Raw genomic sequence first — 22,189 nt, 5'->3', positions numbered from 1 at the left:
AAAAAAAACCCTAGCAGCCCTCATCTGTTAGTTATATATCCATGTTCATACTTCATCTCTACAGAAATTTCTACACAATGTTATTTGAATTTTAATGATGCACCATGCCAACCAGTTGTTACAACAGAAAGAAATCCAGACATAAGACAAATTGTTGTTACAGTGCCACATTCTGATATGAGAATTTTGTCTTCATTTTGACTGCTTTTTCTAGGAAGAAATGGAAAAACAATGGGGAAAAAAAAGCACAAGATTGATTTTTAAACGAGAAACATGAATTGGTAATTGTCAGCTTTACACTGCTTGTTTCTCTCTAGTTATTTTTCATATTTTTTAAATTGTGTTATGTTTTTAATGGCTAAATATATAAAATACATTTAAAAAATGTATGCCAACTAATAATTTCAACAATGATAGTTACACTGAAAATATCAATAAAACACGAAATAAAATGCTAAACTAAATAAAAATTAAACAAAACAAAAGTAGAGTTAATTCTTAGTTATTCGTTGTGTCCTTCATGTTCTGGACAACAGCAAGAATTACATTTCAATTTCAGATTCTATTTTTTTAAAATCCTTAAAGGTAGTCTAATTTAAATGAAAGGAGAAAACCTTACATAGATTTCTGTAGGGGAAGTAGCAAGTGTGTCATTTACCAAAATAAACGAAGAATGCCAACTCTGGTTGGGAGTTCCCTGTCATGCATTTCTTTTACAAATACATGACTGTTTTACAGCCTCTTCCAGCAAGGAGCCTGGCCAAAGCAACAGAGTGTCCCAGGCAAACAGCTTTTTCCCCTTTTCCTTGCCATGTAAAAAACCCAGCATATCACCTTTGGGCCAACGGTCCCAGACCTTTCACAATAGTGATCCAAACTGCTCAGCACAGCCACAGTGGAGAGGGTTACAGACTTCCATTTTTAAAACATCACTGGAAGTACAGACACCCACTTTTTGCATGAATACCTTACATTAACTGAAAGAAACACTATGGCATTTTCATTTGCAGGAAAGTTGCAACAACCACTTATTACATGTGAACTTGAAACTGAAGCTGTGAAAAAAGTAAAATCATATACTGTATTTTCATTTCTCCAAGAGAAAAAAGATGCAAAAAGTAGCAATTTATCAATTTATTACAACTGAATAATTTAGCATATAACTTGTGACTTGATCAAAATATAATATTTTAAGTGGCCCTTCATTTTCTCCACTCAAAAAATATGTAACACCTCTTAAAACCAGTAGAATTTATGCACAAGGAGCTAGAACACCTAGTCTAATTCAGTAAGGCAATCCTTCTGCATTCTTACTTCTAACCAGTAGATTATCTCAGCTGAAAAATGCAACCAGTTGATTTAAAAGTTTACTTAAGCTGGTTTTTGAGAAGAAAATCTGAAATTCAATGCACTCTCTAAGTCACAAGCCAGAAATGCTGCCAAGTATGTTATAGCAGAGATGAATAATGTCAACACTATCAAGAGTAGACAGCTGAGGGCCACACATACAAGGTTCTAGCAACAATCACATATATTGAGAAGTTATATTAGGTTCCTAACTTAAGAAAATAATTTAATACTATCTTCTACTAATAGAAACAAGCACTCTGTCAATTAAAACCAAACAGCAGAAATGAACATTACGTACAACAACAGAATACTAAAAAATCCACTTAAATAAATTTGTTTAATTGTGTAGAATGAACTTAAATCAGAGAAGTTGTAGCTTTGATACATCCACACTAGAAAAATTCAATTCCTTTATAGTAAATGTATAGTGTACGCTTCAACATATTTTTTGTGCATTAATTTGTATTGCATTATATTTAGGTAACAACTTCTCTATGATAAACCCTTTTCATTACAGACAAAATTTGGAAAAACTGTCCTCTAGTGCCCAAAATAATTTTCAAATGTCATCAAACTGTAGAAAAAAGTGACATTATGTTTTGACAGGCATTATGTGCCCAAGAAGTTGTGCAATTACATATTACATTATAGTCATACTATACATAATTTTTCAGTTGTATTTTTAACATGACTTAAAATCTGAAATTTTTAGTCAGTACATTACAGGTGTCTCCAGATAAAACTTCTTGTGCAAACTTACTTGGTTCAGCCCTGGCACCATGTTTTTGAAGAAAGTCAACTATCTGAGCCAGAACTTTTTTGTTGCAATGTGTTGACAGCTCTTCATCACATTCATAACACCTAAACAAAAGAAGACACAAACCAGAATTCAGACTATCTGCATGCACATCCCAGCTCTAACAACCCTCTCGAGCAACCTTACAAAAATTCCTTAAGATCTAGGTTTCAATTTTTCACACTAAAAAGAGGGATAGAATCGAATTCCCTCATCTTGTATATGCTCATCTATGGATCAGTCCCAATTCACTTATGGATTTAAATATTCTCAGAGAATCCAAAGGACAAACTAATTTTCTTTCCAGAAAGCCTCCCTTTCCTCTATAGAAAGTATTAATTTTATCTGTCAGAATCATCTTTATCATGAGAAGACACTCCTTTAAGTCATGGCATCCTTATACACAAGCATACACAAACCCCTGCATGCTTATTCTTACCATATGATCCACGTGCTGAGGTTGATAACGATGCAATGAGGTTCTGTGCGTGCTGCCTGAAAGTGTTTCAGAGAATGCTGGCCCTCCGAATTCTTACTACATCCCTAAAAATGGAAACATTAACACAGTAAGGCGGGGGGGGGAGGAAGGGAAGAAGGAAAAGACTATATTATTAGTAAATAAATGACAAAAACTTCACGTTTCAAAATTAGACAAGAAGCTATTCTGCCCTCTCCTTTTAGCATTCTCAAGGATTGAAAGGATTTAGTATCCTTTATAATCCAGTGTTATAATGATATCAATTAACTTTTTTTTACTAATAAAGGAAAATCAATGACAACACAAAACCAAAACCTCATCTTTTCTACCTGGAAAAAAACAAGCACAGAGATTTATTAAGTTTTGTTTAAACTGAATAGAAATAATTCCTAGCTTTTGGAAAAGTATTAAATAAGTATCAATAGACAGAAAATGATGCCATTTACAAAAGTAAAAATGCTCTAAAAATTGCGAAGGAAACAATTATGTAGCATATTTGGTCCACAGAATATCAAGGAAAGGACAGCATAGGTAACCCTCACTGCTCAAGAATGCAAAATACATTCCAGACAGCAAATAAAAAAGGTAAATGGAGTGTTTTGCACTAAAAAGCTACTCAGAACACACCATTTATGTACAGAAATTTCAAGAGAAAGCATTTGCAACTCTTCAAGTATCTAGAGAGTGGGACTTCCGGGACTGGTCTCTGAATGAGATATGAATTTTGGTACCTGTTAATGGCATGAACATGAAGAATTACACAGAATTAACTCCTTCTAAAAACCCTCCTTAACTAGAAATTTTCAAACAAGATACAGGAGTCCTCCTCAGATCCAGTAAATTATCTTCTGAAATCTGTAAATAGCATGTTTCTTTGCAAAATCAAATCTGTTCAGATTATACTGGGAGGAGCTGGCTTCTATCCTTACTATAGCAAAACCTAATGAAAGTATAAAAAAATTGTGAAATGCTTTGTTCAGGCAACTATTGGCTGAACCGAACCTGACATCGCCCATAAACTGAATTTTTCTGTATCAGGTTTTACTTCATTCACAGGAAAGAAACCTGTGCAAGCCCCTGGGGTCAGGACCTGCTGTTTTAAACTCTGAGGCCAAGATTTGACATTATAATTGATCCAATCTAATGGCTGGCTGCCATGGAATCAGCATTCTCACTCCAGCACAGTCCTTTCTGCCTGGTTTCAATCAAATCTAGCAATTGAGTGTCCACAGTACAAGCTGATTCAGCAATATACATGTTTGGTTTTTCTTTCACTTGTATTCGTGGGAACTTCTCCCAGATGAGCCATCTGAATGGATGCATTTTGCAGCCACACAGTTACTGGTGCCAATTCTCTGTAAATGGCAAGAGCATGCAGATGAAGAACACAGAAGAGGCAGGACCATCACCTACTAATCACGATGACAAATCACACCCTAACGCGTCAAGCTAATCCAAAACACTGCCAAAAACCAAGACAAGAACATAAGGCCACATCCCACTTCCCTGAAGAAGCTAAAGCACGGACTCTCACAACTAAGCACTTACGTCACACTGTTTCACTGAAGGTAATGAGATGACAAACAGACAAGGGCTCACACCAGTCGTATCCTTTAGAAAACCCACCTAAATTTAGCGCATGTGCTCACCTGAAAGCCACACTTGAGACACAGCCATATGTCAGAAGGTGCCGTGGGCTCACCATCACTCATCCGCCTCTCCTTCAGACACTCTTCACATATGGACCAGACGCTCTGAGCCACCGCTCTCTTCACATGATGCACATCCACTGCTTGGCTCACGTGCTGGCAGGTTAAGCCTAGAGAAAACAAGAGATACTCACCTTTATCCATTAAAAATAATAGCTATGAAAGGGAGCATGTGTATACTACAAGAGCATAATTTCCAACGAATTCAGCATTAAGGAAAAAAAAATAGCAAATAACTAGAATAGGAAAGATCAGCCAGCTGCTCCCCATATACTGAATTTTATGAAGAACCTATTTCAGTCTTTCTGTAATGAAAATTCTTTTCAAGTCAATAAACGCCATCTCTTAAAACCAGAAAACTATTTTGTACAAAAGTACAAGTACTACTTTTGTACAAAACTAATTTCCCTGGTTTTTAACAGTAAAACACTACATAAATCTATTTTTGTCCACAACAACAAAAAAAAAATAAGGCAGTTGACCTTCCTTTCAACCCATAAAGATTTTCAAATACCCGTGCATCCCTAGTATACGACTGCTCATTCTGAACATGAATATCAGACATTCTTCACTCTCATATTTTTTTACACAAATTCCACTATAATATCACAGAATAAGGTGGGTTTGCAGTAACCTCTGAAGGCTATCTTGTCCAAACCCTCATTCAAAGCAGAGCCAAATATGAATTAGATCTGTTTTTTCACAGTTTGTTCAGCTGAGTGTTGAATATCTTCAAGAATAGAGGTTTTACCAACTCACTAGAAAATCAGCTTTCTCTCTGACCACCCTCCAAGTGAAAACAAAATAAATTTCCTCACACCCAGTCAAATTTTCCATGGCCTCACTTTTGTCTGTTGCCTTTAGCCCTCTCATTGCAGACCTCCTGGAAGAATCTAGTTCTGCCTTCTTTGTAACTACTATGAGGCAGTCAAAGAAAGAAATTACACTTTCACTCTGTTGGCTAAACAAAGATATTCCTTTTAGTCTCTCTTCCCACATCATGTTCTCAATCTCCTTAACAATGCGGAGGGGGTGATCCACTGGCCTCATTCTGACAAGTCAGTGTCTTTCTTGTCACAGGAAGCCCACAACTGGACACAAGTACTCCAGAAGTCTCACCCATGCTGAAAAGATGGAAACAATCATGTACTTTGCCTGCCCTGTGCTCTAATTAATACAGTCCTGCATACAGTCAGCATGAACAGCACAGCTTGGTTTTACTCAGCATGTGCATTAGGACCCCCAGGACCTTTTCTGCAAAGCTGCTTTCAAGCCATTAATTCCCACTCTGTAACTGCATGTGGTTATGCCCAGGTGCCAAACTCTCCACTTGCCTTTGCTGAACTCTGACAAGTTTCTGCCATCCCATTTCTCCAGCCAGTCTAAGTCACTCTGAATGGCAGAACTGCCCCCCTGCATTTCAACTGCTATGAAGGTGGCAAAACATAGCCTTATAATGGCATCACCCAGTTCTCTCAGCACCTTCAGGTGCATCCCATCTGATCCCATGGACTTGTGGACATCCAGTTTGTTTAACAGTGCTCCATCTTCTTCGTGAGACAACATTAAGAGTCTGCCATTGGGCTCAGGGGTCAGAGAGGATCAAGTGAAGAGCTTACATATGAAGACAGAGGCAAAGTAAAAAGTGATATCCTCAGCCTTTTCCCATGTCCTGTGTCCCTAGGTCCTCTGAACCCTCATGAAGCAGGTTTGTACTCATCTTAGCTATCATTTTGCTGTCATGGTATTCATATAGGCCCATCTTACTCTTCATACTCCTCATCAGGTCCAACTCTAACTGAGGTTGGTTTACCTAATCCCTAATCCTGCACACTCTGAATCTCTGCAAGGGCAGCCCAAACATGCCATCACCCTCTCTGCCCTTTCTTTTTTTCCTCTGAGCTCATCTGGAAGCTCCTCATTCAGCCAAGCAGCCTCATGCCACACGTGCATGACCTTACAGGGAGAGGAAAGGACCGTTCTGCTTTGAAGAGATTCTCATTGAAGATCAACCAAATCTCCAACCCTTCAGGGTAGGCATGCAGTACAAGAACTGATCATGTCATTAACAACTGACTGGGCATATTTTGTTATACATTCAAACAAGATAAGTATGTCATGGTGTTTTTTTGGGTTTTTTGTGGCTTTTATCAGTCAATTTGGAATTTATTAGCCCTCAGCCTCAGGGACAAACATCACCTACTGCACTTACCTGAAATATCATCTGAAGAGTCCTCATCCTGTGGCCTGTTAGGCCTTTTGCTTCTCTTCGGCTTCTCGGGGTGCGTTCTTGATGGATCTTTCACCCGCATCTGTTACTTACTAGGAAAGAGAGACAGATGTTGTTTTATTGTTATTGCTATGTAAATGCTTCACCAAATGTAGTGAGTTTGAACTCTAAAAGCACAAGATCAAATCACACATTCAAGCCTCAGGAGCACAGTTTTAAGCTTGGACTAATGTCAGCTACTGTGTAACAAGGACTGTGAATGTGTCAGGAATGAATTCCTAGGAATGTGGCAAGATCAGTTACACTACATGACACTATGAATTGTATCTGTGGCAATAGGGGACACACACACACACACTTCTAGGCAGTGCTGTTAAATATCTGAGATACCAAGATTTCCTTTATTTTTGCTTTTGTAAAGCAACTTATTACAGAGCTCCAATCACACCTTACCAGAAAAACTTCATCAAAATAAAAGCTTCTCTTCCTTAAAATATATCCCTTAGGAAAGGTTATAGTCATCCCTTACCCTTGGCAAATTCCCTGAAAGCTTTTGAACACTAAGTAAATACAAAAAGTCCTCCAAATCTGATTCAAGTGTCCTATCCTATGAGGGATGACAAACTGGAACGCAAGCTGATCCCTCTATTAAACATCAGAGAATCCATAAGGATGAAGTCTCTCACAGGAAATTTGGGTCATTAATCAAGGAGTCCTATAAGGAACAGAATTAAAGCATAGATATTTGCCACTAAATATTAAAAAAAATACACAGAGATTCTGGCACACCAGTCATTTCATCAAAATCCAAATACAAATTCACTAAAGGAGTGTAGCTATGCATCACACAAACAGTTGCTGGGGCTTAGCTTACTGTTTGTCTTTTAACAGTGCGCTTCATAAAAACAAATTTTTGTTTTCATATGTGAAGCATATGAATGTAAGATAGTCAAATATTCATACACTGCAAACTGTGAGCCATTCTGTTTAGAAAAAAAATGTTTGTGTATCACAAACTGGCTAGTAATGTCACCTGAGCCACCAGCACCAAACATTTTCAATTGTGCTACTGCAATTTATGTGTAGGAGAACTCCAAAATGTCCTACATTTGGGAATAGCAAAAAATATATTATTACTACACATCAATTAGTTAAGTTTGCCAAAGTTTAGAAAGTTAGCCTACTTAAGGCTTTTTTTAATCTTCTCTGTATATGCGTTTAAACCTTTGTATAACTGAAGCCCTGAGAGACACAGGAGGCAACCAGTATATTGAACTCAGTATTTCCTCTCCTTTATTATCCATTAAGCCAGTCAGCAGAACAGTCATCAATACTGATACCAGAGCACCACCATCAGTGGTATCTGAACAGCCTGCACTGAAGCAAAGCAGGCAATCTGTACCTCAGAGGTCCTGTTCCAGGTTCCTACAGACCTGAACAGACATCCCTGCACCTGCTGCCCACACTATTAGTGCTGGAGGTTTTCTGTCTGAAGGTATAGGTTACAGATTTGCCTTGGACGAGTCAAATTTTTGTAGAGTAACAAAAGAAACCTTTACTCTCTGCGTCTTTGCGTCAGCGGCTTCATGGCTTTTCAACCTTTCAAAAATACAATGCATTTTTTGCAGAATGCTACATTTACATACAAATTAGTTTAGACTATATTAAATATCACGATGTTTTTAAATTACAGCTTTAAAATTTTCCTATACTTACAGTTATAAAGCTTCAAATGCTTAGACATGCAAGTGAACAATGCTACTGAATTCAGCTTTGCTGATTTCAGAGGTTCACAGTTCCTGCTCATACAGTAAGATCTAAAAATTCCAGCCCTTGACTATTTACGTTGAACAAATGTTAGCACACCTAATGTCCATCAACAGCCATGCATATGGCATGCCTAGAACACGAAAAGACTCCAACAACTTCAACTGTGTATTTCTGCCTTGGCACCTTATTATATATATTCAAGCTTCATGTGAAACTACCCATCACCACTTGTAGCACTGCCGCTTAACTGAGCACAAGATCCATCGAGACACACATCAAACAATAAGGCCAACACAGCTGCTGTTAGGAACCCTAATATTTTGCACTAAATTATGTAAAGGGTCAATAGCAAAGACAGCAAAAATGTCCTCCCTAAAGGAACGTAGTTGTGTTTAGGTTATTCAACACTGACATAAACAATCTACAAGTTCATTTCAGCATAACAATTTTGATCTCTTTGGACAGATTATGTAAGACTGTCCAAACCACAGACTTCACCCCAATGAAAGTCATGTTCGTATCACTACATTTTCAGAGTCAGATAAATAATTATGGGCCCAACCAGCTGAATTAAAAGCGAGCTGTTACCACCTGTGAAATCCTGTGGCCCGCAGAGCAGGTGATACAATCCGGACTGAGGCACACACAGCCCACTGCTGAACCCACACTCTAGGGACCTTCAGGACACGTGGAAAAGAGTGTCAGTTGATACTGCAATGACTGAAAACACGGCATTTCAAGCCCAGCATAATCAACATGGCACTGAAAATGAACACTGGCATAAGAAGCTGGCATTCACACTGCAGGTCTGGAACGCACTGCACAGCCCACACACTTTTCAGCCTCCTTTCACTAAGAGCAGGCAGAGCAAAAGACAACATGGACCATTAGATTAATTAGTTTCTATGAACACACATATAGAGGGGCATCCATCAGACAATGTTTACTGACCTGTGAGCTCTTGGAAAAACCAGAGCATATCAAGGACTTAAACAGCCAGGGTTTGTGCCTGACTGAAACGCGTGTAAGTGTGCTGGAAGGGTAAGAGCAACGAGCTACTCCATATGATCTATGATGCAAGTAGCACAGTATATATGCAGTGCTATCTGCCCTTTTCCAGTACATTTAGGGACAGAAAACATCACGAATAAAAGATCTTTCTTAAGAATTTTAACATGATCAACATTTCAAAATCAAAGTGGTTTTGCATACATAAAATCAAGTCATGATGCACATGATATTTGACTAATGAATCTGACAACTAAATGGACACTGATTTTTGTGGTAGAAAAAGCTGAGTTGAGAGGGTATGAGCTCCACCTGGATCTCTATTTGGCACACAGTAAAAATCTTAAGTAGAAATTATGCAGTTTCATGAGGAAAAGTTGAAAAATAGGAAGAGACACATTGGAAAAAGCTAAATCTCTTCCTTTTTAAAATAATTTCATACAAAACTAAGAACTAGTCCTTGATAAACATGTTCAGATTCTTAGAGCTCAGCATACAAGAGTTTGAAGTGTAATCATCATCACTAGCTATTTGCTGTAAATTTTTACTTCTTAAAAGACTCCTAATGTCAGTCAGCCTACAGAAAGCTGATTAAGATCAAAACCTCCTCACTACAACTGCTGAGATTTACAAAGAAATGTTTCCACCATTCTACAAAGAACAAACCACTTCAAAAGCAGCAGAATGATCTGCCTATCTAACTTTAAAAGCTTCAAATTTGACTAAGTGCCAAAAATCAATGTGCTGAATTTGTTAAATTAAATCTAAGGAATTTTAAATGTAAGGTATGCCTGAAAAAGTCTATATTTAACAGCATTAATATTCCTACATTTAGAAATTGACTCTCTTCATAAAGTATACATTTAGATACTTACAAGAGCTGACTGTAGTTCCTAAAATAACTGCTATTTTTTAAAAAAACCTTCATTTTACTGTAACTCAGTAGAGCTAGGACCAATAAAAGATACAAGGCTAGTATGAACTAAAAATCACTTTTCTTTGGGAAACAAAACCAAACCAAACCAAAAACCAACAAACCAATTAAATAATTTCTCTTTACAACATCTTTTCCCATCTTACCATCTTGCACTTCTTACTTGGAAGTTGAGTCCCTCCTAGAATGCCTACATAGTTCACTTACTAAATTTTGAAATGTATCCCCTTAATGAGTTTTCACATGCTGTACTTTCACCATGATGTTTACAAGAAACAGGAACCAGACCACCATTATGTTAGAGAAATAACCTGGTCTACTGCCTAATACCGTAACACTGCTTTTATCTGCTAAGATTCACTTTTTTCTTCCTCTTATAATTAGGGTGCTTGCTCTTTCAAGTGAGTGCCACATTTTTGTTCTTATCTGTGTAATACCTGTTCCAATACCTCTCCTGATTCTGGATTAACTAGGAGGATTACAACAGCATTGCTGGAATGCAAACAAGATAAAAATGACAAAAAATCCACCGGCTTATTTAAGCATACTTAACCTATGAAATACAGCCAAGAGAGTCTACAGATAGTCTCCAGATACTGTTTTGGATATGGGTAATACTCTCCCAGTAGGACTGTCCATTAACTGTGAAACAAATATTCTTAATTATTCCATCAGTGAACACTTGAATTCAAGGAAGATGGGGCAAATACATTTACCTCAATCCCTCACTTCATCTGAGGTATTCTAAATTCCAGCTGTCTTACCACTCGCAGTCAAAGTTTCAAGTTTAAATTATACCATTTTCTGTTGCTAATGCAAAGAAAAACCTGTGTCACGCTGAAAGGGCATAGCACTCACTGAATACAAGGAAAAAATTAGCACTTCCAGCTCAACAGCAGTCTTGCTCCAAGGCAAAGGGGTGAGGAACCTCTCAGGTGTGCAGATTAAGTTCAAAGATGCTCCATAGCACATCTGACACAGATCTTTATGATCTTCCACATAACTGTGAGAGCACAGAAAGAAGAGCCTTATATGGATCAGTAACGCCTGACCCCCCCACTACTACATGCAGAACTGCTACATGTTTTGACGCAAGCTGCAAGTTGATATATTTTGGACATCTGTTCCAAGCATTACCTATGGCATCTTGGCTTGCTCACCACTAGATCAAATGTCACCCAATCAAAGCAGGAACCACATCCATCAGAGTTAGCAACTGGGCAGTGTCACCCATCAGCGGGCCAGGAGGCTCAGCGCTCTGACAGCCACCAAAACCTTCGCGGCAAACAAGCCCCTGCTGCCTGCTAGAGCAGTAAAAGGACCAGAATTGCTGACTGGTAGTGGCAGCAAAGCCTTTTCCCCTGGAAAATGTCATCTGAAATTCTGAAAGCGTCATCTCCAAGATCTCCTAGCCCAAAGGCACATCACACATCCTACACCGTCACTGGAGCTCAAATGCCAAACCTGACATTATAGCACAGTCCTAAAAGGGTGAGACATTGATGCACTTTCTGAGCAAGGAGTGAGACAGAGCCTTTGGACTATTACATACAACTTCCCAAGTTGTATCTATCCCATAGCATTTCTCACTTTCATTAGCCTGTTTTATCCAGCTGCCCACGGTAAACATGGTCTGTCAAAGTTTACGTTTGTATCCTGCACAATCCCCCTCGGATTTCCTACTGAAACCCACTTGCCTCAAAAAAATTACTTCTAAGGATGAACAGAAACCAAATATATCCAGAAACAATAATGAGAAGAGTCTGTAACTGGATTTATAACTAGAGTATCTTAAAGAACTGAGTGGGTAAAAAGAGTAGTATTTTGACAACATACTTTTGCTACTATCTTATAGCAAAGGTCTTAGGAAAATTTCAGGGATACTTATATCAATATCCAGCCCCATAAAGCAAATTGCAACTTTTATGTTCTCTATCCCATATTAAATGCATTTTTTAAAAAACTATGGACACACCAAGAGGGAAAAACATCTGAGTAGATGTGCTGATGGTCCAGCATGGATTTTCCAAGAAAATTTACGCTTTAAAAGGAAAACACAGTATCATAAAAAGAGCCAGAGCTTGTAACTAATGATGATGGCTTGCAAGTGAAAACTTTGTACGTGAAAAAGCAGTCAGAGGACAGAGCTGACAGACTGTGCACTCCTGTGACATGAACACCGATGTAACAGTGCCATCACCACAGAAAATTTGAGAGTATAACAACTGAAACAGGTGGAGAGTAACCAGTGAAAGCACAGTACCTTTGTAGGACAACTATGTGGCCAAAAACTGGGGGAAAGCTGGTCAGAGAACATGAAGGACAAAATGAGCAAAGGATGAACTTAAGAGAAATGCTAATTCTGTGAATTCAGGAAAATAAAAAAGGAACTGTGGTTGCAGCATGTGTGTGAGACAGAAGGCTGAAACCCACACAAGACCGTACGTTAAGCTAAGGCTGCTGCTGTACCTCTCCTAAATGGCTGAGTTAGAGCAGATAAAGGAAGACAACGGCTGTGTATAACTTCCCATATACTCTGGAAGGGTGTTGAGAGAATCAGTTAAGTAATGAGGGTAGAACAGATAAAACCATAAATTTGAAAACTAGTTTGAACTCTTTTAAAGCCTAAGTCTTGCCACCATAACAAAAAAAATTCATTTCATTTCATTTTCTTGCTCCACACAAACTGCCCCAATTTGCTTTGATGACACGTGTGAAGTGGAACAACTTGTCCTCAATCTACAATCGATGCTCAAAACAGAACTCCTGAACTGCAGTTCTGTGACTCTCTCAGAAAAGAAAATACAGAGCATCAGTTCTTCAATATTTCATGAAGAAAGCTGACAAAATATTTACAAATGTAGTAAACACCAAAACAATTTCACAAAGGCATATTCTGCTTCAATCTGGCACATGCTACCAGGATAGTACCACTACTATACTCCCACTTAAAAGTTAGAAAATGAAAGCAGAAACAATCCTTTAAATACAAATAAATAAATACAAATCCTTTAACTACAACTCTGCTCTGTACGCTCATATGAGAGGACTATTTCATGGAATTGGGAAATACCTGCAGTTAAAGATGAGGTGCAGCTAGAATACAGTGCTACGTAGTGCGAGTAGCAACATATCTATAGCAAGGGCAGGATGAAGTCCTAAAGTAAAGGACATCACAGCAAAAGAAAAAAAAAATAAAGAAGGCCAGGAATCAAGAGAATCCCAACATCAAGTCAAATACAACCTGCAGAGTCGCAGCTATGTGTCTAAAATACCACGTCTCCCTCCGCTTAACCGCGAGGACCGTCCCTGGGCTGCCATCGGGACCAGCGGGGGGCACGGGCCGGTCCGCGCTCGCCGGGCACCGACCCCGCGGCAGCTCCAGGCCGACACGGCGGGGCCGCAGCAGCCGCGCTGGCCGCACCACACGCGGCCGGGGCACCCTCGTACCCCCGGGCCCAGCGCCAAGTGACCGGGGCGCGTGTTCAGGCGCTGCTACCACCTCTCCTCAATGTAACACAGGAACAAACGCGCTGCGGGTCCCGGACGTGTCCCGGCAGGCTTAACCCGCTTCACACCGACAGCGGGCGGCCGCCACCAGCAGCTCGTCGCCGGCGACCCAGCAAGAGCGGCGCTCGGCCCCCAGCCCGGCGTCCCGCGGGAGCAGCGCGGGCAGCGCAGCCCCAGGTGTTCCCAGCAGCGGCGCGGGGGGCTCGCCTGGCCCAGGGCCACGCCGGGGCAAAGCCCCCTCCGCCCGCCCCCAGCCCAGCGCCCCCGGGACGCGGCTCCGCAGGCCGCGGGCCCGGTTGCCGCCATGGTGGGGCGGATCGGCCCGGCCCGGCCCGGCCGGACCCGGCGCTCCGGCCACGGCCCCGCAATCCCCCCCGGCTGCGCAGGGCGGGTCCGGCCGGACGCGGCGCCCCCGCGTTGTGCCGGCAGCCCCCCCTCCCCGCGCCCCGCACTCACGGAGCGCCGGGCGGCGGCGGCGGGCGCGGCGGCGGCAGGAAGCGGCGGAGGAAGCTCCGCTCCCCTGCGCTCCGCTCCGCCCCCGGCCGCGCCGCTTCCCGTCCCGGCCGCTGGCCGGACCGCTCCCGGGCGGGTTGGTTCTGGTTTGAGGGCAGAACGCGTGTCCCGGGTGGGGAGGGCCGTGGGAAAGCGGAGCCATCCCATGGTGAGCGGGAGCGCACGGCGGGCCCGCTGAGAGGCGACAGGGAGCAGCGGGTCTGGCTGCAGGGCACCTTAGAAACTTGGGGCGAAGAGGGTGCAAAAGAAGGGAGACGTGGTGGTGTGACCCTTCACGTCTGAGTTTTCGTGGAAGAGCTGGAGATGCTGCGCTTGGTTTGTGCCCGCGCAGGGGTGCGGACAGCCGTGCCCAGAGGTTACACAGCAAGGGCTGGGCCCTGCGTGGATTTTCAGGGCATCCACCGCGGGAGGGACTGGAGAGAGATCAGAATCAAAGGTGCATATCCCCGCTGAAGGACAGGCAGAGTAAAGGGTGTCCAGCACTCGAGGAACTAGTGGAAACTGGGATTGGGATTAAACTCAGCAAGTGGCTAGAAAACAGAGGTGGCTTTATTGGGCAGAAGGCACATCTGAATTAAGGACTGAGAAATAGTTTTATTGGAATAAGATTACCCAGTAATAAGGCATAGAGTAAAAAGGGAAAAGGGTTGCTGTGGCACTCCTCTAGAACCAAGGATGGAGAACCTGTAGAGGATCTGCTGACAAGTAAACTGAAACCATGGTTAGAGAAACAGGTGAAAAATCTTTGGACCAAGCAAAGACAAGATGTCAAGAAGATTATTACTGAAAGAGGTTGACAGATTAAGTAGAATTTGATTTAGGTAGGAGGAATTCTTCAGGCACATCAGTGACCGTGGTGACAAGTGAGCTCAAAGATCTGCAGGCAGACTGCAAACCATGTGAAGGCAAAAAAGTCAGATGATAGGAAAAAAAGATGCGGTAATCAAAAAATCAGAAAGGCAGTAAGACAATGAAACCCTAGGTTAGTGAACCTTTTCTTTGATCAACATAGTCTTCAGTCAAATGAGAAGATGGGGATAAAGAATGTGCAAGGGTAAATGCAGCTGGGTAATGGTCTGGGAAATTACACCACTGGGAATGAGTGTGTAGAACTGTGCAGAACTGGAGAGTGAAGTGAAGGTGAAATGAAGAGAGTCCCAAGAGGTGAAATGAAGAAAGCTGCTGAGGAAGGGTACAGTGAGTGCAGAATGGCAGTGCCATGAAAGCAAAAGCAGAACTGAATGTGCTGCTTCCCACTTTTTCATCAAACCACAGGAGTTTGCCAAGCTTGATCTCTTTTGACTTCAAACTCTCAGTCTTTCACAAGATGGATGGTGGATGGTTCCTATTTCTGCAAGCAAACTAGTGTATTCTTGCTTTGTGTACACAGCATGATCCAGGGTCAAATTAAAAACACAGAAATGCAGTTTCAAGTGAACACGCATTTCATATGACAAGTATCCTGGTGCTTCACATTGAATGCTGGTCCTTACAGTGATACATGCAGTAAGTGGAGATTAACCATTGGACATTATTTTACTACAGATAAAATATACAGTAGATTATATTTCAAAATATAATTTCTAGAAGTAGTGTATTCTACACAGACCTTGTGGAAAATGGGAAATGCATGAAACCTCAAGTCACATAGAGATGTACTGCTTCAGAAAGACAATTTGCAAATGCCTGTCAAGGAGGCCATATGGAGAGGCTGGCAGAAGGGCAGCTAGTGAACCAGTTATATGTGCCAAGTTCAATTTGTCACACTTTACAGTACCAAGAAATATTTTGTTCTTATTTTGAAAAGGAAAACTCTTATTAATAAAGATTCAACAACATACTCCTCAAAATGCATCTTTTACAAAAAGATCCAGCATGCCTGCTTTTAAAGACTGGAACTGCTGGTATGTAAAATATATGTAAAAGTATGCAGTAAATACAGAGTATTGATTTAAAATGTGTGGAATGGAAGGACCCTCATTTCTCTACCTACATGGCTTGGTCATTAGTCCTTGTGGCTGGGAGACTGACAGCTTTCAAAATCAAGGGGTATTGAAACTAGGGATCATAGAATGATAGAATATCCTGAGTTAGAAGGGACAGACAAAGTTCATTGAGTCCAACTCCTGTCCCTGCACAGCAAACCCACAAGAATCACACCATGTGCCTGAGAGTGCTGTCCAAACGCTTCTTGGACTGGTGGGTCTGGTGCCGTGGCCACTTCCTTGGAGAGGCTGTTCCAGTATCCGACTACCCTCTGGGTGAAGAACCTTTTCCTAATGTCTAACCTAAACATCCTGTGATGCAGCTTCAGGCTGTTCCCTCGAGTCCTCTCACTGGTCACCAGAGAGGAGATCGGTGCCTGGACCACGTTCCTGTGGCTGTAGGGGGACAGTGACTGTGATGAAAGGGGTGCAGGCCATTGCTGAAACCCATTTTCTCCTCGGACATAACACTCAGAGGTTGTTTTCTGTTGTGGTTTGTTGTTTGGTTTTTGTTTGTTTGTTTGTTTGTTTTTTCTGGTAGTGTGGGGGTTTTTTAATCACTTTGAGTAGATTTGGCATCAAAATTTCCCATCCATGTTCAGACTCCCAGCCTTTGGTACTTTAAGGCTTCTCGACAGCTTGGCTCAGTGGTAGAAATCACCCAGGCAAGGCGGCGGTAGCTGGGTGTACCGAAACGGAGGCGGCGGCGGCTGCCTTACCAGGCTGCCTCCGCTGCGGGCAGGTGCCCCGCCTGGCTTTCCCGGGGGTGCTTCCCGAGTCCCTGCTCGGGCCGGCGGCGATCAAACCCCCGAGCCCCCGCCCCCGAGGAGCAGGCGGTGTCTCCTCCCCGCCGGCGGGGCGGGCGCTGGCGCTGGCGGCGGGCGGGGAGCGGCGGGGCCGGGCCCGGTCCCGGGATGGTGCTCGGGAGCTGGTGGCGGGCGGCGCGGGCCCTGCTGGCGGCAGCGCCCGGTGAGGCAGGGCCGGGGTGGCCGCCGCGTCTCTCGGGGGGCGGGCGGGGTCAGGTTTGGCGGCGCCCGGGGGGAGCCCGGTGTGGATGGAGGTGTTTGCGTTCAGGGGAGGTGTCCTCGCCCGGGCGGGCGGCCGCGGCGCGGGGCCTGCGGCGGCTGACGGGCTGTGCCTCCCCGGCAGGTCCCAGCAGCCGCAGCCTGTGCGCCGGCGGGGAGCTCGGCCTCTCCTACCGGGAGCTCAAAGACTTGAAGAAGACCAACGTGCTCCACATTGACGTGCGGGAGAGGTGGGAGATCGACAGGTTTGGAAAAATACCAGAGTCCATCAACATCCCGCGTAAGTTTTTGAACGCCGCTGAGTGTTCCTCTTGGCTTGATGGTCAAGGCTCAGGACATGTGGCGGTGAGTGAGCCAAGAGCAGCAGTGCTAGATAGCTGCTGGTATGTGGTGAGGTTGAACTTTTCCTCCAGAGGAATTAGAAGCCTTGAAGTGTAAGTCTGTCTGTGGATGGACAATAAATACTACTTTGCTTTCTGTGTTTCCCAGTGGGCGAGTTAGTGGAAGCTCTACAAATGGACCCAATGGAGTTCAAGGAGCAGTACAACCAAAAGATGCCATCCAAGTCAGACCCTGTGGTTTTCTCCTGTTTGGCAGGAACAAGAAGTAAACAAGCACTTGGTTTTGCCATGTCCTTGGGTTTCAGCAGGTATGACTTGTGTATGTAAGGATGGGATTAATGCTGCCACCCCTCATGAAGCAGAACATGTACTCACCTTGTGGGCAAGGGTAAAAATTTACATGGGGAATATGAAAACAATTGGTGTTTGAGATAGACACCTCTTCATGTCTCCCTTACCCTTGAAAGATGCCATTGGGTGTTCCAGGAAAGTGAGGTGTATTGTCCTCTGAACACAACCCGTCAGCAGCTCTGTGCATGTGCTCCAGGTGATGCAAACTGCTCTAAGACCACACTGTCACTGAAGAGCTCCCTTGCTGAGACATTGCTTCATTATACAGCTTCATAAGTACTAGTCCTAAGATGCAGGATGATTAGAAAGGTGGAGAGGTGTTTGCTTTGGTAGAAGTACAATCTTAAATATTTTATGAAACCACACCCTTTGTTGAATTACAGTTCTGCCTGTACAGTTCACTGTTGACAAAGTACACCTTCACTTTCAGTAAAGCTTTGGAGTGTTTTCCAGGAGTAAAGCAGTCAAGGCAATAGCTAAAAAAAAGAGATTATGATAGAGTGAAATCAAAAGCAGCATTTGGTTGGCAGAATTGTTACATCCATGCTGGAAGGTGCCTTGCTGGCTTGAAGACTGCAGGTAAAATTTAAGACACTGGTTGTTTGCTCATGCTTTCATGAACTGCAGTTCATGAACTGGAATATTCCTACCAATTCTAGTCAAAAGTATGGAACAACATTCTTGTTTCAAAGTGCAAAATATCCTCCATTACCTGTTTTTCGTAATGCCTAATTAAAGGAGTCAGTATTGTTTTGCATGGTGGGTTTTTTTTTCCAGAATTAAGTTTTGTGCAGGTTTATGTCAGATCTATAGAGCATGTAAGATTGCAAGGAAGTAAAGATTGTTGTGCTGTATTTATTTGACGACATCTGAAGTATTAGACACAATAGCAAATAAATCTTCCACTGCAGAGAGTCTGTTCTCACTTTTTTAAAAAACTGTTTCATTGATCTAGCTGCTATTTCTTGCTTGATGTTTGATCTCCAGCATTGTGTCATTTGGAAAAAAAGAGGAACAGAACACACTGCATGGAAGGAGGCAGTATTAGAGCACGGGGGATGCCCATCGAATTTCTCTATGTTTATTTTTTTCCCTCTTTTTTTTCAGTGTGGTTTTGGGGTTATGGTGGGGTTTTTTTGTTGTTTTTTTTTGGTTGATTGGTTTTGGTTTGTTGGGGTTTTTTTCTTGGTTTGGTTTGGTTTAGGTTTTTTTGCCATGTCCTCTTAAGATACAATATTAAGAAGGACTCTTCTTGAAAAAGGTATCTCTGCGTATTTTCAGAGTTCAGCACTATGCTGGTGGCTTTGAGGACTGGGTAAAACATGAACCTCCAGAAAAGAAATGAAGATTACTGCCCCGACCCTTACTGCATCAAGGCTTCAGGATGGTTTTAGCATTCAAACTGTGTGCATTCCACTTCCAGAATAAAGCTCACTCCTGTCTTCTTGTGTGAATGGACATTCACCTTCAAATGGCCGTGCATATCAACTGCTGGGTTTAAATTACATGTAAAGACTAGGACATGAACAGAGGACATTACATTTGTTCAACCTTTCAACCTTTACTTTAGCCAGTGCTTTTGGTGAATGCATGTGAAGAGAATCTCAGTGCACATATGGAAACTGACTTGATGCTAGAATACTCACTGTTCAAAATGCTGTGTGAATCCTTATTTTAAAAGTATATCCACTTTCATAAGCAGATCTGCTTCTGAGCCCACAGTGCTGTAACATTTGTTAAGTCAACACTTCTGTTCTCTCAGCAGCTCTCACTATCAAGCGAGAACTTGCCTACACTTGAAGTTACTATTACAGAGATGTAATAATTTTAGGCTGGAAAATTAGAGGTGTCCAAGGAAGTCACTAAACCACTTTCCTTCTTCTATATACAGTAATTTGCATGTCTTAACTTTAAAAAACATACCAACCCATTGTCACCTAAAAATGTGCATAGTCATAATTTTAAGGAATTTTTAAAATTTATTTAATGCTGTAGCAGTTCAGGGGATTTGCGAAGGTGAATTGCTTTGGCTTCTATAAAATAAAGCTCTAGCACAGAAGTTTAGGACTCTGTAGGATGTCTGGAAAAAGGAATTGAAATTTGTGGTATTGCAGGCAATGTGCACTTATCCTACAGCTGTTCCATTCTGGCAGTGCAACCTGCATGGTTAGAAGAGGACCTAGAAAATATGCCCTCTCAAATTTAGAGAACTGAGAAGATAACAAACATTACTAGAATTTTATTTCTGCAGCCTCTGCAGTCATTGGTTTCTAAAGGAGAACCCCCGTAGCTGGCACAGCCAGCTATGTTGGCTGTGCTGCTCTGATGGTGTCTTACAGGGATTTCTGTACTCTCATCTTTGCTAGTAAGTAGCTGTCAGAATAGTGAGTAATAAGTGCATTTTTCTTCATAGTATTATTGATTTTTAGTGTCTTATTGCTACACTGTATTTCCAGTCCATAAAAAATACCCAAACAACTTTAGAACCAGAATTTAGACTATTTTTCAAAATACTGGTTTGGTATAACTGATGTTATGTTGTTAATGGGACTAAGATGAAATTAAAATGCCAGGATGAGCATGGGTGTTACCTTGTTGTAGTCAATTACTCTGCAATTCTCACTATCTTACTTGAGAAGGTCTTTTTCAGACTGGATCAGGAGAAGTAATGGATGCTAACACTTCCCTTGGAGTTAGGCAAATCCTACAATCCATTAATTTTGCCTGTTTAACATGACCTAGACTGCTGGTTTCACAATGTTATGGGCATGTGATCAAGGGAGCAACAGAAACCCATTGTTTGCTGTGTTGTGCCGGGCTTCAGCAGCACTAATGATGCCTTTTGAAGATCGTTAAGGTCAGACTATACAGAGGATTTGAGAGACACTGAGAACATTTACCTGAGTGTATAAATTAATCATGCTTAGCTGTATTGATCAAGCCACCAAACTTCAGTATACAAATGAATAAAGCAAGGCAATCTAATCAACCAAACAGTCAGTGTTTAGTCAGAAGCAGCCAATGCTTCCTTTTGTAGCTACACTAAAGTTTGTTGGGAACACCTAAAACTACATAGCCACAGAAAATAAACAGCAGTTACACTGTGCCACACCACATCTATCTAGCCCATTATTTTCTGTTTGGCAGCAACTGGTAAGAAGCATCTGAGGAAGAGCATAACACAGGATTAGTATGTAGTGATACAATCCCCAGATTACTCTCATTTACAACACAGTGTTTTGATACTTCCTTCAGGCTTTGCATGTCTTGGTATATTTGGGTACTTGTATAGTTTCAGCACTAACTCCCAGCAGACATAGCAGGCTTCACTGGGTTCAACAACATAAGAAATCTTTCGTTTTGTTGCTTCTCAACTTGCCATTATTTTTTTCATCAGCTGCTCCAGATGTTTCTGTCAGAAGTTGAAACATTGTCACCTCATCAGTCTTCACACCAGTCATGATTTTTCTAGACCACTGCTGTCTTTTCTGAGATGAAGAGTTGTGTGGGTTTTTTTAATTGGAAAGCTACTATGTACCTCTTTTTTATTTTCATTTTTTATTAGTGTGGGTAGTTTTTACAAGATGTTTCTCAAACTATTGGTAGCTTGCCAAATTAATGATCCTTTCTGTGTCTTCCTCTGTATCTTCCTTATGTAAATATAATTTGCGTTACCTAACTCGTCTGATCCAGTTCAGTTTGCTTCCTTTGGGATTTTTCCTGAAGTCTTTTTGGCATAGATGGCCTGTGTTTGCTTTGCCACTCCACTGTCACCTGCAGCCGTATCATCTATGAAGACTTTCAGCTACCTCCCTTTTAATGAGATATCATATTTTTATGCACCTCTCCTTTGAAATGAAGCACAAGAAAGGTGATTTTTTTTATGCCTGCTTTGTAGCAAGGCTGTTGAATTCACATTGTGTTGCATTTCCTGTTGTTCCAAATTACATCTTTTTTTTTTTTTTTAAACTGTCATCACTGAATCCAGTTCCTTTGACTGCATTTTACTGCCTTTCACTTTTACATTGGAATCAGAGCTGGTAAAATTATCCTCACCTCCCCAGCAGAGAATGCAGAGAAACTTCTAGTTACCATCCAGAAGTGCCTGACATTTTATCTCTGAGGTTTAGGTCACATTGTGATTTAAGTGTGAAGTAAAATCTGCAAAGGCTCTTGTGCAGCAAGAAAA

The 22,189-nt window shown here is 41.8% G+C and overlaps 2 protein-coding genes across 2 annotated transcripts in view; one reads left to right on the top strand and one right to left on the bottom strand.

Moving 5' to 3' along the window:
* The window catches only part of USP45 (ubiquitin specific peptidase 45), a 51,003-nt gene extending 36,720 nt beyond the window's left edge, over window positions 1-14,283 (bottom strand). Inside the window, 5 exon segments of the mRNA XM_027901950.1 lie at window positions 2,111-2,211; window positions 2,586-2,689; window positions 4,274-4,443; window positions 6,546-6,655; window positions 14,242-14,283. Coding sequence (XP_027757751.1) covers window positions 2,111-2,211; window positions 2,586-2,689; window positions 4,274-4,443; window positions 6,546-6,645 — 475 coding nt within the window. The 5' untranslated portion in view covers window positions 6,646-6,655; window positions 14,242-14,283.
* A 2,914-nt stretch (window positions 14,284-17,197) lies between these two features.
* TSTD3 (thiosulfate sulfurtransferase like domain containing 3) lies at window positions 17,198-19,353 on the top strand. The gene is made up of 4 exons (XM_027901958.1): window positions 17,198-17,252; window positions 17,433-17,588; window positions 17,798-17,957; window positions 19,282-19,353. Exons 1-4 carry the CDS (start codon window positions 17,198-17,200, stop codon window positions 19,343-19,345), a joined length of 435 nt encoding a protein of 144 aa, XP_027757759.1. The 3' UTR covers window positions 19,346-19,353.
* Window positions 19,354-22,189: the final 2,836 nt, after the last annotated feature.

The sequence above is a fragment of the Empidonax traillii genome, unplaced genomic scaffold, assembly GCF_003031625.1.
Source record: "Empidonax traillii isolate 1590-97213 ecotype Southwest subspecies unplaced genomic scaffold, ASM303162v1 scaffold826:size277384, whole genome shotgun sequence".
Classification (NCBI taxonomy): Eukaryota; Metazoa; Chordata; class Aves; order Passeriformes; family Tyrannidae; genus Empidonax; species Empidonax traillii.
This window is presented reverse-complemented; position numbering and strand designations above follow the sequence as displayed.